Source organism: Globicephala melas, chromosome 1, assembly GCF_963455315.2.
Source record: "Globicephala melas chromosome 1, mGloMel1.2, whole genome shotgun sequence".
NCBI classification, from domain to species: domain Eukaryota; kingdom Metazoa; phylum Chordata; class Mammalia; order Artiodactyla; family Delphinidae; genus Globicephala; species Globicephala melas.
In genome coordinates this window covers 49,094,760-49,109,152 of record NC_083314.1, presented here as the reverse complement: position 1 = coordinate 49,109,152, position 14,393 = coordinate 49,094,760, and the positions used below count along the sequence as shown (strand labels likewise).

The following is a 14,393-nucleotide window of genomic DNA, read 5'->3' as shown; positions in this document are numbered from 1 at the left end:
TTGTTGTGGAAAAATAGGTTTGGATATAGTTGGGGACCTGTCCCTTCCCTCTGGGCGGAAAGAGAAAGCAAGCCCAATTGGTTGGGGCCACAGCTGCTGGTAAAGTCCTTTGCAGCTACTTCATCCCAGGTCTGGAAAAAGTGACAAGGGATCTTCAGGAGTGCCCAGAACCCCCGAGAATCGGTCCCCATTCAAGGCGACTGCCAGTGCAGGCACCTGGCTCTCCCCTAAGCAGGACAGGATGAGGGAACTCTCGTCCACTACGGGTCCCCTCGCGCCGCTGGAAAGCGGAAACAAATGACCTTGACCTCCAAGGAGACGGCCCCTCGGAGAGGGCGACTCCTCCGGAAAAGTTGTCTAAACAAAGGGCATTCCTCAGCTTCCACCCAGACAGCCCACAGCCGAGCCTCCTCCCCACGCCCCGGGTGTAGGGTTACACTCCTTCCCGCGAAGCTCTGGGAGAAAGTGGTGTTTCCGCAGCTTTGGCTCGCGTGGAGCCGCGTCCCACGGCCGCGCTCTCCCAGAAGCCTCGGCTGCGGGCGCTCGCCGGGCGGACTGGGCTACCCGGGCCGGGAGAGGTTAGGTCCGGCGGCCCGGAAGGCAGCCCCTGCCCCGTCCGAGTCCCCAAACTCGCGGGCGTGCTTGCCGCTTAGACGTCTGGAGGGCATCGCTCGCCGCCGCCGGGAGGGGCAGCTCCGCAGGGCGCGGGCGGCCGGGACCGGGACCGCGGCGAGCGCGGAGGGCGGCGGGGCGGGGTGGGGGCCAGGGCCGCTCCTCTAGCCCCTTCCGCCGCCCCTCCTTTCTGCTCTCCCGCTCCCTCTTCCCGTCCCGGCCGGGAAGGCGCCGGGCTTGGCCTCTCTCCCCTTCGTGGCCGAACCATGAGCTAACAGCCCATGCCGCTTCCTCCCCGCCCAACCCCGCGTCCCCTCCCCGGACCCGGAGGGAGGCCGCGGCCCGCGGGTCGGCTGCTCCGGCCCGACCCCACTCGGAGCCCCGGGGCGGCCCGCAGAGCCGGGAGACCAGCCGGGAGCGCCCCGAGGGCCGAGGCCTGCGGGCCGCACTCTCGGAGCCCCGGCCGAGCCCGCGCGCCCCCGGTCCCCGAAGCGGGCCCGGGAGGGAGGGGGGGGAGAGGAGGCCCCGGCCTCGCCGGGGATGGAAGGGATGGAGGTGGCGGCCCGACCTGCCGGCGGCAGCCTTCAGTGAGTACGGAGGAGGCGAGGCGACGGGCGGGCCGGGGGTGGCGAGACGGCCAGTGGGGAGCGGGAAGGGAGGGTCGCAGGGGAGGCCCGTCCGTCACGTCCGTCTTCATTTCAGCGTCTCCGGCTTAGAGAAGTACAGCACTTGGGCCGTAGACTTCGGCGGTGCCGAGCCGCACAAGCCGATATCCACTGTTCCCCAGGGGAAGGTCGCATCCTTCCAGGTCTCCGGAGATGGATGATCTCTGGAATGCTGTTCGAATTTACCCGAAAGAAAGTTATTGTAATGTGACTGAAATTGCTCCCATTACCTTCACGTCCCCTGCTTTCTGGATTGAACCTTAGAAGAGAGGAACGGGTGGCCGGGCTGCCAAGACAAAGCTGGTAACTTCTAGATTAACTGGTGTAGTAAATGATCTCTTCCTCCCAAAGATAGGCCTTAAACTTCACAGGCTTAAAACTGAGGTAACATACACACTGTGTGTGTATTTTGCTTGGTGAAATATGTATATTCCTGAAATGTAAAAATTGAATGGTAGTAAGTGACTATAGAGGGACTTGCATTTAAGAGAATTCTGTGGTGAATCGTTGGTCAATATATGAGGTGAATAACTTCTTGTTTGTAATTTGTGTCAATATGGATGCATGTATTTATGTAAATACATGCAGTTTACTTCAAGTGGGACATATCTAGATGTATGATGGAGACGGAGCATGTTCTCAGAGAGCAGGATAAATATTAAGACGTTGTGGCATGTATGTGTGCACAGAACAACTTGGTGAGTAAAATCTCGTGCTCACTTTTGTTCCCTCTGAAGACATTGACATCAACCGTGCCACCAAGGAGCTGTGTAATTTGGGCAAGTCACTTAACCTGTCTAGACCAATATCCTCATAGGAGTAGGGGAATGGGGGTACACGGCCACTGAGTGCTTTGGAAGAGCCCTGGCCTTGGGAGGAGAAGCTTTGCGTTCCCAACTGGGCCTCCCTTAGCTCCCGTGTCACCTAATCTCTCTGTGCCTCAGTTTCTCTGTCTGTAAGAATGAGGATAATAATCCTGTTCTGGCAGAACTGCGTGAGGATTATTTGCGAGAGCATGTCTGAAAGTGCTTGCAGGCCTGCCTGACACAGAGCAGATGCTGATAGGCATTGCTACCTGATCCTGGCTGCCCTGTGGGCACAGCCCCATGCTGCGCTCCTGTGGTTTGAGCACAGGGGGCCCCTTCTGCCAGAGGGTCAGATCCTGGGTGGTATCTTCCTGAAGTCCATCCTCTGCATTGGCTCCCCTTGGAAAGGGAAGAGCTTGTTGGCCCTTAGCAGGTGTTGCCATCCTCCTCTGAGGCCTGACACCTATCAGGAAAGCAAGAGGCCAGGGACTGGGAAATCTGGCCCCCATTTTCACTCTGGTCCACATTGGGCAGAAGATTGGTTGTTGTTTGACTCTCCACTGTGCCCCACATGTAAAATGGGGGTAGAAAAATGAGAACACTACTTAGACTTGGAAGAAAAAACTCAGTAATAACTTATGTGTACCGTCCAATGATTTGTACTCTTCGAGGTGCTTTCACATTGTCTAGGGGGCATCCCCTGCTCTGACCCCAAGTTATTTTTCTCTGGACAGGGCTCTATCCCAAGGCACTTTGGGGACCCAGGAGGTTGTTGGAGCTAGCCAGGTGCTGGGTCTAAGGAACTCTGTCTATTTTCTCCTCCAGAGGACCCAAAATAGGGAGCGGAACAGCCAGCTCCATGGAGGTGACCTCAGCTGTGGAGAGAAGTGGCCCTGAGCCACAGCCGGAGAATGGACACTTCCCAAGACACTGGCCCTGTCCTCGAGAAGACAGAACACCCAGCCTGATGGCCCCCCAGCCTCCTGGGGCACAGGGGATACAGGTCCAAGGCCCCTCTGTGCTGGAGTCCAAGGTGAGGGCCTTGAAGGAGAAGATGACAGCAGGCAAACAGGGGGCAAGCCCTTGCCTCACTTCTCACGAGCGGCCATCCCTCAAGAAACCCAAATGCAGACGAGTCAAGGTGGGTGGAACCAGGACTCCATCAGAGGGGTCTTCCCTACCTGATGCTGTGGTGGTCCATCATGCTCAGAACCCAAACGATGGGCTGCTGGACAGCAGCGTCACTGAGGAGGAGTCTGCCAGGAACGGGGCCCCCGGGCCTCCCAGGTCGCCTGCCTCTGGGCTCCAGAGCTGGAACAGGAGGAGCCCGTGGCCTCCAGAAGCAGTACGGACACTGCCTGACCACGACAGGGCTGTGCCGCCAGGGCCCAGCTCTTTGCAAGAGAGCTCCATGCACAGAGTCACTCCAAGCCAGCCTGAGGGCTCTGGTCCTTGTAACAAAACCACCCACAGGCCCAGCCTGAGGAAAGGAAGGTCATACCCCCTGCAGGATGGTCTCATCACACAGGAAGACCTGGACAGCTTGTCTCTGACGTCCGAGGAGGACTTCGTCCCCAGGCCAGCCCTGCTGGGGGAGCTCTGGAGAGCTGGAGACCTGGGGACCCTGGGCACCGGGGGCAGCACCTTGTCCCTGTCTGACCGCGTGGAGAGGAACCGCCTTCTGCTGCAGGAGATGCTAAGTGTTGGGGGGCAGGGCCCCTCCAAGGTGGGAAGCCCAGCCTGGACTTCATCCCGGGACAGAGCTGTGCCAGGTAAGGCCCACTCTGTGGGTGTGGTGGTGGAGGCACAGGAGGGAGTCCAGGAGAAGGAAAGGGGGAAGGGGGTTACCGCGGAAGGGTGGGGCGGGAAAGGGGGAGAGCACGGCTGGCAGTCACCAAATTCATCAGGATGTCCGCTTAGTCTTGGCTTTGACAGAGATTCTTTACCACCTCAGCCCCATCTGCTAAAGTCCCCCCAGATCCCCCAGACCGATGGGAGGCCATCCTCTATCCTTGGGGTGGAGGCTACCACAATTTCTTCCCTGTGGCTTGTAGCTCTTTCTAGAGTAGCTTTTTGCACCTCCCTCAGATGACACATCCTCACCCCACAGTAGACCTCACTGTCCTCTTGGTAGGAGCCATTCTCCACAAACAGGGTTAGCGTCCTGTCAGTCTGAGCTCAGCGTTCAGCCCTCGGAGGCAGCTTTTTCCCTTCCTTCTTCCCTCACCCAGCACCTGAGGGGACCCTGGGGCACCCCTCAGCTCATGCATGACAGTGCCCACCAGCAGTCACCACGACAGGCTATGCCTCCTCCTCGGGGGTCGGAGTCATCTGGGGAGTAAATAGCTTCTGGAGAAAACTTTCTCCTCCATGTTTCTCAAGTGGCAGCTAAGAGCCCAGTTTCTGGCTCTGCCCTGATCTCTGCTTCTGTTCTGGGTCCTAGAGCGACTAGCAGGGGACGTGGACTGGGACTCCGGCATCTCCCTGCAGGACGCTGACCAGAGCAGGTAAGATCTCAGAGCGCACATCTTCTGTCCCTCCCTCCCTCCCGGCAGTTGTCCCTGTACCTTCATTTACACAGCATCAGGAGAGCAGCGAGAGGGCAGGCAAACCCTGCAGCACAGGTGGCCATGGCTCCTCCCAGAGACCTCTTAGAAGGCACCAGCCACCCCCGTGGCCCAGGCTGTGCCGCTGCTACTTGTGCAAAACCATGGGGCACGGAGCACAGTGAAGAGTACTTTGCAAACGACCTGCTCTACGACTTGGGACTCATTTCCCTGCCCCAGCCTCTGTCTCTTTATATTTAAAGTGGGCCAAATAATACTTGTGTGATGTATTGATACTTCTCAGGACTGTTGTGAGGCTGAACACAAGATAATGGACGTGAAAATCCTTAGGGAAAATATCCGAATGCAAGGCTTTTACTCCGCCAGTTCCTTTCCCAATCAAGGGGTGTGTTGGGTTGTATAAAGGCCTTCACTGCCCCCAGCCTCCCTGACTTTGCTCTAGCCCCTCCACGAATGTCTCTGGGAAGCTGGGCCTGGGATGGGGCTGGGGCAGTGTCCCGACCAGGCAGGTGAGAAGACTACCCTCCGGGCGTGGTGAGGAGCCATCTGTGGGCCTGAGCTGGTGGCTGCCCAGGCCTCGGCCTCCTCCTCAGTCTTTGCTGCGCACCTGGCACGTGAAGCTGAGAGAGGTCCCGGAGCTGGGAGCGGCCCCATTTTCTCAGCCGTGCAGTGACGTCACCCTCCTGAGGGTCTCGTGGTTTCTGCTGAGGGCAAAGGTCAGCAGTGTCACTTCTCCATTATCAGGCCCCTCCCTGCCTGATAAATTCCACTTATTGACCTCCCTCCCCTTCAGAACATGTGGACAGGGCCCCCCAGTCCTGCTTTCACAAAGCGAGGGCTGCCCAGGTTCAAGGGGTTCAGCCTCTGCCTGGCCACTGGCCTTCTCAGTGGCGTCAGCTGAGGGCCTGGCGGAGAGGGGGCTCTCTGTCTCCTTCCTCCCTCGTTATTTATAATTTGGAGTCGTGCCTGCCCCCTTCCTGCCAGGGGTCTCTTCCCGCCTCCACGGCCGCCACGGTCAGCCTCTCCTCATATCCCCTCCTAGCCCAGCCGCGATGTGGAGGGGTGTGACTGTGGTCCTCAGCGACACCCTGGCCCACGCCCTGTCCCCTCGTCCTTCCCTGGGGGGCCGTAAAGGATGCAGCCTGGGCCCACAGACCTTGTGCCCAGAGGAAGTGGGACCTCTTCTTCTGTCGCTGCTCCTCCCCCACCACTCCCACCCTTTCTTACCTGGGCCGGGCGGGGGGGGGGGGCGGGGGGCGGGGGGAGGAAGTCTCAGCTGCAAGATGGCCATGGGGGATTTGTCCAGAGGTCACTATTGAAAGGAGAAGCCAAAGCTCCTGACTCACATGTTGGATAACAAATAATAAAAACACGCATCTTAAAGAAAAAGAACCTCAACCATGGGGTTGGGAGGGACTTTCCCCCAGTCCTGCGAGGAGATGGCATTTGTGTAGAATCCTCAGGGTAGGGATTTCTGGACTATTGTTTCACCTTCCAGACCATCTGCAGCAGGTTAGGGTTTGGATAAGGTATGTGGGTGTCAGCGTAGGATGTGTAGGTGTGTGCTTATGTGTAATGTATGATGATCTCACATGTCTATGTATGAAGGGAGAGAATGTGTGTGTGGAATGAGGTTGGTGCCCAGCGTATATCCGGGCATAGAGTTGGCATGGGAAAAACTGTCTTCTGGCTTGTTTGGAAGGTCATTCATTCACAGTGCCCCACGGACCTTTATTGGTGATCTATACTCAGGCCCCTGCTGAGTAGATACCCAGGCTGAAGGGCCAAAGAGCATACCTCTAGAGCCAAATGAGGAGCCCTGTCCCAGGAGGGCTCTACACATCCTAGTTCAAGGATGGGAGAAAGGTCAGCCATGTGTAGAGCCCTTCTGGGACAGGGCTCCTCATTTGGTTCTATTCCTGAGTCTCTTGGTCAGATACTAAAGTGGTCCCTAAGACACTGCAAGCTCCATCTCTCCCCTAAGCAGGATGGATTTATTGATGCTCCTTCTGTATAGCTGAACTCCCCGAGAGACCTTTGGAATAAGGCACACTTCCTTCAGCTCCTTACCCCTGGCCACATGGGACCAGGATCCTGGGGCTTTGTGTACTGAGGGGCTGAAGACACTGGGCAGTGTAGACTCTGAGACTGTGGTCACCATCATGATGGCCATCCTGAAGGGGCCAGGACATCAGTCAGGACGTGCTCGGGCAGTGAGCCCCTCAGATCTTCTCAGTGTTTGAGGCATAAAAGGTCCAGTTTCACACCCAGTCAAACTTAGCATCAGTGTAGTTCAGTGTTGCAACCAGATAACCCCCGTGACCAAGTTAACCCAACACGTATTTAATTATGTCCTCAATTGTTACTGCTCTGCATGGTGATAAGACAAGAAGCCCTGAAATGATAGTGACAGCAGAGACCAAGACAGTAGTCACTGTCTGACTGGGGAGCTGGCCCAGCTCATTGCGATGGTCACAGGGAGAGTCGACCGTGGAGACGAGACCCCTGAGATGCCGAGGGAACACCAGAAATGCCCCAGGACCAAATGGTTGTCCCCTCTACTGAGGGGCAAGAGGAGACTCCATCCCAGAGGACCGGAGCAACCTGGTGGTCCTTCCCTCCAGAAGACCATGCTGACACTCAATTCCCAGACCTTGTGCTGCACCACATCCTCACTTTATCCTGATAGCGAACCCTATTGATTGTTCCTGTTTCACTGACAGAGACCCCTCTGGGGGGAGGCTAAATGACTTGCCCAGTCATACAGCTGTTAAGTTTTGGAGTCAGGGTCCACAGTCAAAGCTGCTCCGTGCCAAGCGCTGTGCCCTAACCATGAAGCAGCACTGCCACAAGCTGTCCCCACAGGCCATGCCTTGGGTTAGGGATCCGGGGATCCTCGGCCTCCCCCAACCTGGTATTCTCAAGTATAGACAAAGAAGGGTGAATGGCAGGTTCCATGGGATAAGCTCATTTCTCTCCTAAGTCACTGTTGACATGATTCAGGAAATGGGATTGACTGGGGGTGGGGAGAGGATGAGGTGAGACGTAAGCACTTCAGAGGTGGCCAGCGGGGTCAGTGCTGTCAGCGACCTTGCTCATGGCCGTGTCTGGGCACTGGACTTATTAGAGATGAGGGGTGGGGGGGAAGTGAAGGATCCTCTGCTCAGGACTGGCTCTGCCCTCATCCGTTCTTAGCAGCCCATGGTGTCCCGTCCCTGCTGTCTGTAAAATGGCCAGGATCCACTTGGCCTCTCCCCTGTCTTGAGGCTCTGAGAGGGCGTATCAGGATTACAGATTGCCCTGCTCGTGCAAAAAGTACGTGGAACCAGAGGAGCAGCAGCAGTCAGTACAATGCTCGCCCCAGGCCCCGCACCGAAAGGGAGTCAGCTTTTTACAAAAAGGCACTCAGCCTTGGGCTGCTGCATGCATCCTGAGGCCCAGGGCCTTCTTTGGCAGTCTCATTGGAGAGGCCGTGCTATGTGACCCAGGCCCACTCTGCTTCAAATCAGGGCCTTCCATGTGTGTGATCTTGGGGGGCCCAGATCCTGAAGTGTGTCTGCAGGGACTTTAACTACTGCTCCGCTGTGGGATAAATGGAGAGCGTCTCTGGGGTTGTTTCATTTGTGCTGTAATGATGAAGGAAGCTCAGAGGATTTCCTAGGTTGTTGATTTCCCCCCATCCCCATGGTGGAATCGTGCCCACCTCTATCAACAGATACAGAAACTGAGGCTCACAATGGGGAGCCCAGTCTCTGTGTACACACCTCGTCACAAGAAAAGAAGGAACAGGGTGCCAGCCGGCAGCAACTCAGACTTTGGTGGGTCCCAATTTTCAGGCCCCTGTTGAGATGGCTAGTGGTCAAAACTCCCTGCTCCAAAGCTGTTTGCAGACTCCAGTTTAAAGAAGGGGCAGACAGGGAACCCTCAAGAATCTCAGAGGCCTGGCCTGTGGCTCAAGTGGTCAGGCCCACAGCTGTGAGAAAATCTTGGGCTTTTAAAACTTAATTTATTACCTAGCATTTTGGAAGACTCTCCTGTGGCCCTACTACTGTGTGTAATTTCAGAAGGAATTCCCATTTTGCCCTCACTGCCCACTCTGCTTACATCAGCGTTGGCCATAGCTGTTGCTGGTGGATCTCCTTCTGGAGCTCCTTAGGGCCAAAGACCATGCTGTTCTTATCTCTGGGACCCGGTACCTGCCGAGTATCAGCACGGAACAGGCACTCAGAAAATGTTCGGCAGAAGCATGCATTCATGGGTGTAAGTGAGGGCTCACCAAGGGCTGGACGCCCCTGTGAGCTTGACAGGATCTGGGTGGAGCCAGGAGACGACATTCCAGATGGGTAAGCCTTGCAGAAGTGCATGGGAGAGGTGTGAGGTGGGTTGCGTGGAAGATGCTATCAGGACACAGGGTGGAAATGTGGGCTGAGGCCACTGATGGAGAGCCTTGGAATTTAGGTTTTAGGTAAGGCAGTAGGAAATGGAGGGACGTTCGCTGTCTCCCTCTTGCCACATCCGCTCCCTCCAGCAGGATGACCCTGTCTTCTGGCAGTGCTGGGACGTTGCTGTGTGCTGTGGCCTGGTACACGGGTAGCCTGGTGAGGGGATCTGGAGATCATTCTGGCTCCCTGGTTGGGTTCTGGATCTTCTGGTCCTAGTCTCAGGGGGTCATGAGGAGCCCTGGGGGTGAGCTTGGGAGAAGAAACGCTCCTGCATCTCCCCAGGATTTGCAGGGCTGTAACTCAGGACTCCCCCAGGCAAGGGTGTAATGAAGACTAGCCAAGCCCCTGTCCGTCCTGCATACCCCCCGCCACTCCCCATCCTGCCCACCAACTCAGATATACAGACGCAAAGGGAAACTAGAGGGAACCCCTCGCCACTCCCAAACCTGCCAAGACTACAACTAAAAAGAAAAAAGTTTCGTTTAACCACTCACCAGTGTTTTCAACTACGTACCGTGCTCCTGAAGCATCTAGGGTTCTAAGTCCTGGTGGAGAAGGAAGGATGCTAACACTTCAAGCCCTACCTCACAGCTAGTGCTGCCTGCAATCGCCATGCATGTCATTGTCACACTCACATACACCCCACACAGGAAAATCGCATTATGGTACCGATCTTTGTGAATAAAGAGGCTCAAGAAAGTTAATTTGCTCAAGACCATTCGTCTTTGAGGAGTTGGGCTGAAATTCAAGAAGAGGAAGCCCTCCTCCATGGCCTCCAGAGTGGAGCAGGCCACTGTCCCCCTAGATGGGGGTGTCTTGGTCACCTGCCTCCACACATGCAGTGCTAGCAGAGCGACAGCCCACAAGGATTTTTTTGTCCTCCTTCTTCAGGAAGGCAAGGACAGAGCCTTTTTGCTCTCTCTGTAAGGAGTCGACGTCCTAGGGAAGCTCTGCACACCTCCACCCAGATCTTTTCAAAGGTGTTCAATGAACGTATCCCACAGCAGCCATTCTTTTTTTGAAAAGTTTATTTTATTGAAGTATAGTTGATTTATAATGTTGTGTTAATTTCTGCTGTACAGCAAAGTGATTCAGTTATACATATTCTTTTCCATTATGGTTTATCACAGGATATTGAATATAGTTCCCTGTGCTATATAGTTGGATCTTGTTGTTTATCCATTCTGTATAATACCGATAGTTTGCATCTGCTAATCCAAAACTCCCAATCCTTTCCTCCCCCACCCCCCTTCCCCCTTGGCAACCACAAGTCTGTTCTCTATGTCTGTAAGTCTATTTCTGTTTTGTAGATAAGTTCATTTGTGTCATATTTTAGATTCCACATGTAAGTGATATCATATGGTATTTGTCTTTCTCTTTCTGACTTACTTCATTTGGTATGATAATCTCTGGTTGCATCCATGTAGCTGCAAATGGCATTATTTCATTCCTTTTTATGGCTGAGTAGTATTCCATTGTATATATGTACCACATCTTCTTTAGCCATTCGTCTGTCAATGGACACTTAGCTTGTTTCCATGTCTTGGCTGTTGTGCATAGCGCTGCTGTGAACATAGGGGTGCATGTATCTTTTCGAATTAGAGTTTTGTCCAGGTATATGCCATTCTTAAACAGCTCTTCCTTCTCTGTTGAGAGAAGCGCCTTTTTATTATCTGGGCAGCAGTGTCCCTCTGCTACCAAACAGCCTCCTCCCATTCCCCATTCTATGGAAATTGCCTTTTCTGTGGAGCCCTGCTAAGGGCTCTGAAGGTCTAGAACAAAACCCACCAAACCCTCTCTAGCTTTAAGATGGCCTGTCTCTTCTAAACACGCCTTTCTGGCAGACAAAAAGGGGATCTCTTCGGCAGGTGATTTTAGTTCGTGTTCAGGGATTCCATCCTTTGCTCAGTAAGGGGGTGAGAGTAACTTAACAAAATAATGGTGCAAATAGTAAAAGCAGTAATAATAAATGCTAATATCGATGGAATCTCACCAAGTTCCTGGCTCTGTGCTCAGCTCTTATAAGGGGATCAGTCTCACTTAACAACTGAGCCCCTATTTAGGAGAGGAGGAAGCTGAGCCTTAACCCCTAAGTGACCTGCCAGGGTGACACAGCTGGTAAGTGGCAGCCCAGAATTAGAACCTGGGCAGGCTGCCCCAGAGCCACGCTTCTAACCACCACTCTCAGCTCTGTCCTGTCCGTGTCCCGCAGCCCTGGGAAGAAGGTGTCTGTGGTAATGAGCCCAGACAGGCCCCTGCCTTCATGGAGCACGTGTTCCAGAATCGGTTCCGGGCCCACCTTTCCAATTCCCCTCACTCGGGGAACCGCACACAGTGTGACAGCAGGAGCGCTCTATCCTTCGTCATCAAAAAGCTTTCTAATATACAAAAATGGCACAAATGCTGGGCAGAAAGGCTTATATGTGTTCTGTACACTGTATTTTCCCTCTACTTGCTGCATCCTGGAGTCTGGGAAATGTCAGATCTCTTTACATTCCAAACTGTTTCCCTAATTCATATTCCTGGGATGAAAGAGTTAAAGCCGGACTTGCTGGAGCTTATTATTTTAATCTAGGATTATGATGGCTGCAGAAGGAGGACACTCTGTCCCCCCGACCTCTCTGACTGGGGGACAATGGTGGTTGTCCTGACTGGAGAGCCTGACCTGGCTGTGCCTGGGTGGGAGGGGAGCTGCAGTCAGAGCTAAGCCTGTCTCTCTGCTAGGAAACGGGCTTAGGTGGAGAGACCAGAGCAGGAGGGGGCTGCATGCCGCCCTTTGTCCTGGGGAGCAGCTTAGGATGCTGGTGGTTGGAGGGGCAGATGGAAGGGCCAGAATACGCACGTGGAAGTCCCGTGGTCCCCAGCCAGTAGCCGTTTTAGGTGTTGCTGCTTCTTGAGGGCCAAACATCTGTGAACCCCCCGCAGAGGACGTCAGGGTCCCCCACCCCACCCTGTGGTACGGCAGGCTACCTGGCCAAAGGCCCTGGCTTACAGGGTGGCAATGTGAGTTCTGTCCCCTGTGTAACTCCCGCTGTCTACCGATGGGGAAACAGGCCTGGGGGAAGCACTCAGCCACTTTCTCCCTGTGCCTCACCCGCTGAGCTCATGAGCCCTCCATGTGCGAGCTTTCACGGCCATGACAAAAGCTCTCTGTGCTCAGATGGAGTTGTCTTTGCCAAGCCACACAGGGACCACCCCAGTCCTTCCAGGAAATCTCTAATGGAACTGTGACAGCTGGGATGGTGGGTTATAGTCCGTGATGGGAAGGGGTTGGCTCCAGGGCTGTGGTCGGATTAGAGTGGAGAGTCTCCCTTCTCCTCAGGAGTCAGAACCTGTCTGCCGGGCAGGGTTGTTGCCCCTCGGGTGGACCAAGACAATGCAGTGATGGGGGCTGGGCAGTTAGACTGGGACAGGCTCACAGCGCTGCACCTGTCTGCCCCCTGCCGCTTGGGAGAAAGACCCCCTTCCCGCCACAGGGCTGTCAGGGCCTGCCCTCTCCAGGGTGCACCGTGACCGGGAGCTGCCTGCCCCGCTGACCCTGGCTGCCATCTGTGAAGGTAGCTGCTGCTCCCCTCCCTGCTCAGTTTGTTACTGCATGGATGCCTCCAGGCGCCTAAAAAACCCTGCTTTTCTAATCAGTGGAGAAACCAGCTTTGTCTGCCAGGAACCAAAGCAGGGCAGCTGATGGAAAAAAAAAAAATTAACAGCTCCAAGTAGAGGGAGCAGAAAGGAAACAGCCAAGCTGGAAAATGGTTTAAAAACCTGGGGGGAAGGCCGATCTTGGCAGCATCTGGCCAGCTGCCTGGAGCCCTCCTGCCTGCCCACCAGGTCTTATGACAAATGCCCTCCGACAGCCGGGGAACCACAGCTGTCACCGGAAGGCTCCGAGCGTGCGGGCTGGCAGCCAGAGGCCTGCGGCTGCAGATGCGTCTCTCCCCGGGCTGGTAACCTCATTATCTCTGCTGGCGGAGCCGGAGCCTCGGGGAGCACAGCTGCTCTCGGCCGTACGTTGGAGGCCCTGCCTGCCCGGGAAGCTGTGCAAAGGGAGGCCTCTCCTCACAGGGCAGCAGGCCTGGAGACTCACTTTCATTCTCTGCCGTAAGCCCTCCTGGTTCCCGCACTGCGCCTGGGCCCTGCCAGGGTTCATAGGCACAGATGGTGCCTTTGTTCTGGCAGTTCTTATTTTTTATCTTGGCCCCAATTGCAGGATTAGGTGCAAATAATGAGAAAAAAAGAAAAAAGAAGGAAAAAAAAATCATGGTCTGCCCAGAGCTTGTCTAAGGTTGTCCCAAGGAGACCTCAGGGTTGTGCCATTTCCCACTCACATCTCTGTCATCTGTCACCTAGGAAACTACTTGGTACCTTCCCCTTGTCAAGACAAGGCCCCTTTCTCCAGGTGACCCATGGGGTGGGTAAGGCACGGGATTTGGCGGGCTGCAGTCTGAGATGCAGGCCGGGCTGAGCCTCTACCTGCCCAGGTCCTCTTTCTACGGACCCCCCCCTAGTGAGGACAGCCCAACATATGTGCAGTGAGGACAGGAGCAGCCACGGGGCTGCGGAAGCCACTCCGCCTCGGCCTGCTCTGGGACCAGGGGCGGGGAGGGGACGGGGAATGTGGAGACACTGGGGCTGGCTGACGCCTGCTCTGCTTCACTCGATGTCCGACCTTGAGCGACGACGCACCAGGTGCTCCTCTGTGCTCCGGAGCCCTCATCTGTCAAGTGGAGAGCGCACCCGTCCCCAGCCAGCCTGGCTGGGGAGGTGGGCTCCGGTCAGGGGGAGTCCAGCGCTGGCTGCATGTCATTGTCCGGGAGGTGGCTTTGAAAAAGAGCTGCTATCATTTTCTGCAGCTCTGGACTGGCTGGGGAGGAGGCAGCACACGCGGGAGGCGGAGAGGACTGCTAGAGGACCTTTATTATTATGAACCCGAGCCACTGCTGACCTAATGTGGGTCCAGCTTCATGTCTCTCAGCCCGGGACTGATGCCTGTCGGGATTGGGACTGAGGCCTTATGAAAATGTCATTCCCTCAGAGGAGCAGCACAGTGACGGGCAGAGCGCTGATTCCTTGTGTCTGCAGTGGGAGCTCAGGATGGTGCGGTGGGAGCTCCAGTGGGTACGTGTGGGTGCAGAGAGAGACAGAAGGAGAGAGGGAGGGGACACGTGTGAAGACCATCTGGCTGGCTGGGCACGAGCCCAGCCCGACAACCCCAGGCCCTTTTCTCCCCCTCCTCCAAGATAACTCCCTCTGTCTGCCCAGGGAAGGAACAATAGAATAATCTGGAGACTCCCCTACCCTTTT

The 14,393-nt window shown here is 55.5% G+C and overlaps 1 protein-coding gene across 6 annotated transcripts in view; it reads left to right on the top strand.

The window, feature by feature from the left end:
- Positions 1-452: 452 nt before the first annotated feature.
- Positions 453-14,393, top strand: part of KIAA1614 (KIAA1614 ortholog) — a 36,542-nt gene continuing 22,601 nt past the window's right edge. For 2 of the 6 annotated variants that reach the window (XR_009563360.1, XM_030847616.2), the window contains exons 1-3: positions 453-1,199; positions 2,909-3,855; positions 4,527-4,590. Coding sequence is in view for 5 of the 6 variants with exons in the window: in XM_030847616.2 (XP_030703476.1) it covers positions 1,153-1,199; positions 2,909-3,855; positions 4,527-4,590 (1,058 nt within the window). In the remaining variant the exon portion in view is untranslated. Of the gene's footprint in view, positions 1,200-1,284; positions 3,856-4,526; positions 4,591-14,393 lie in introns of those variants that run through there. The other 4 variants (XM_060295684.1, XM_060295676.1, XM_060295687.2 and 1 more) reach the window with 4 other exon arrangements.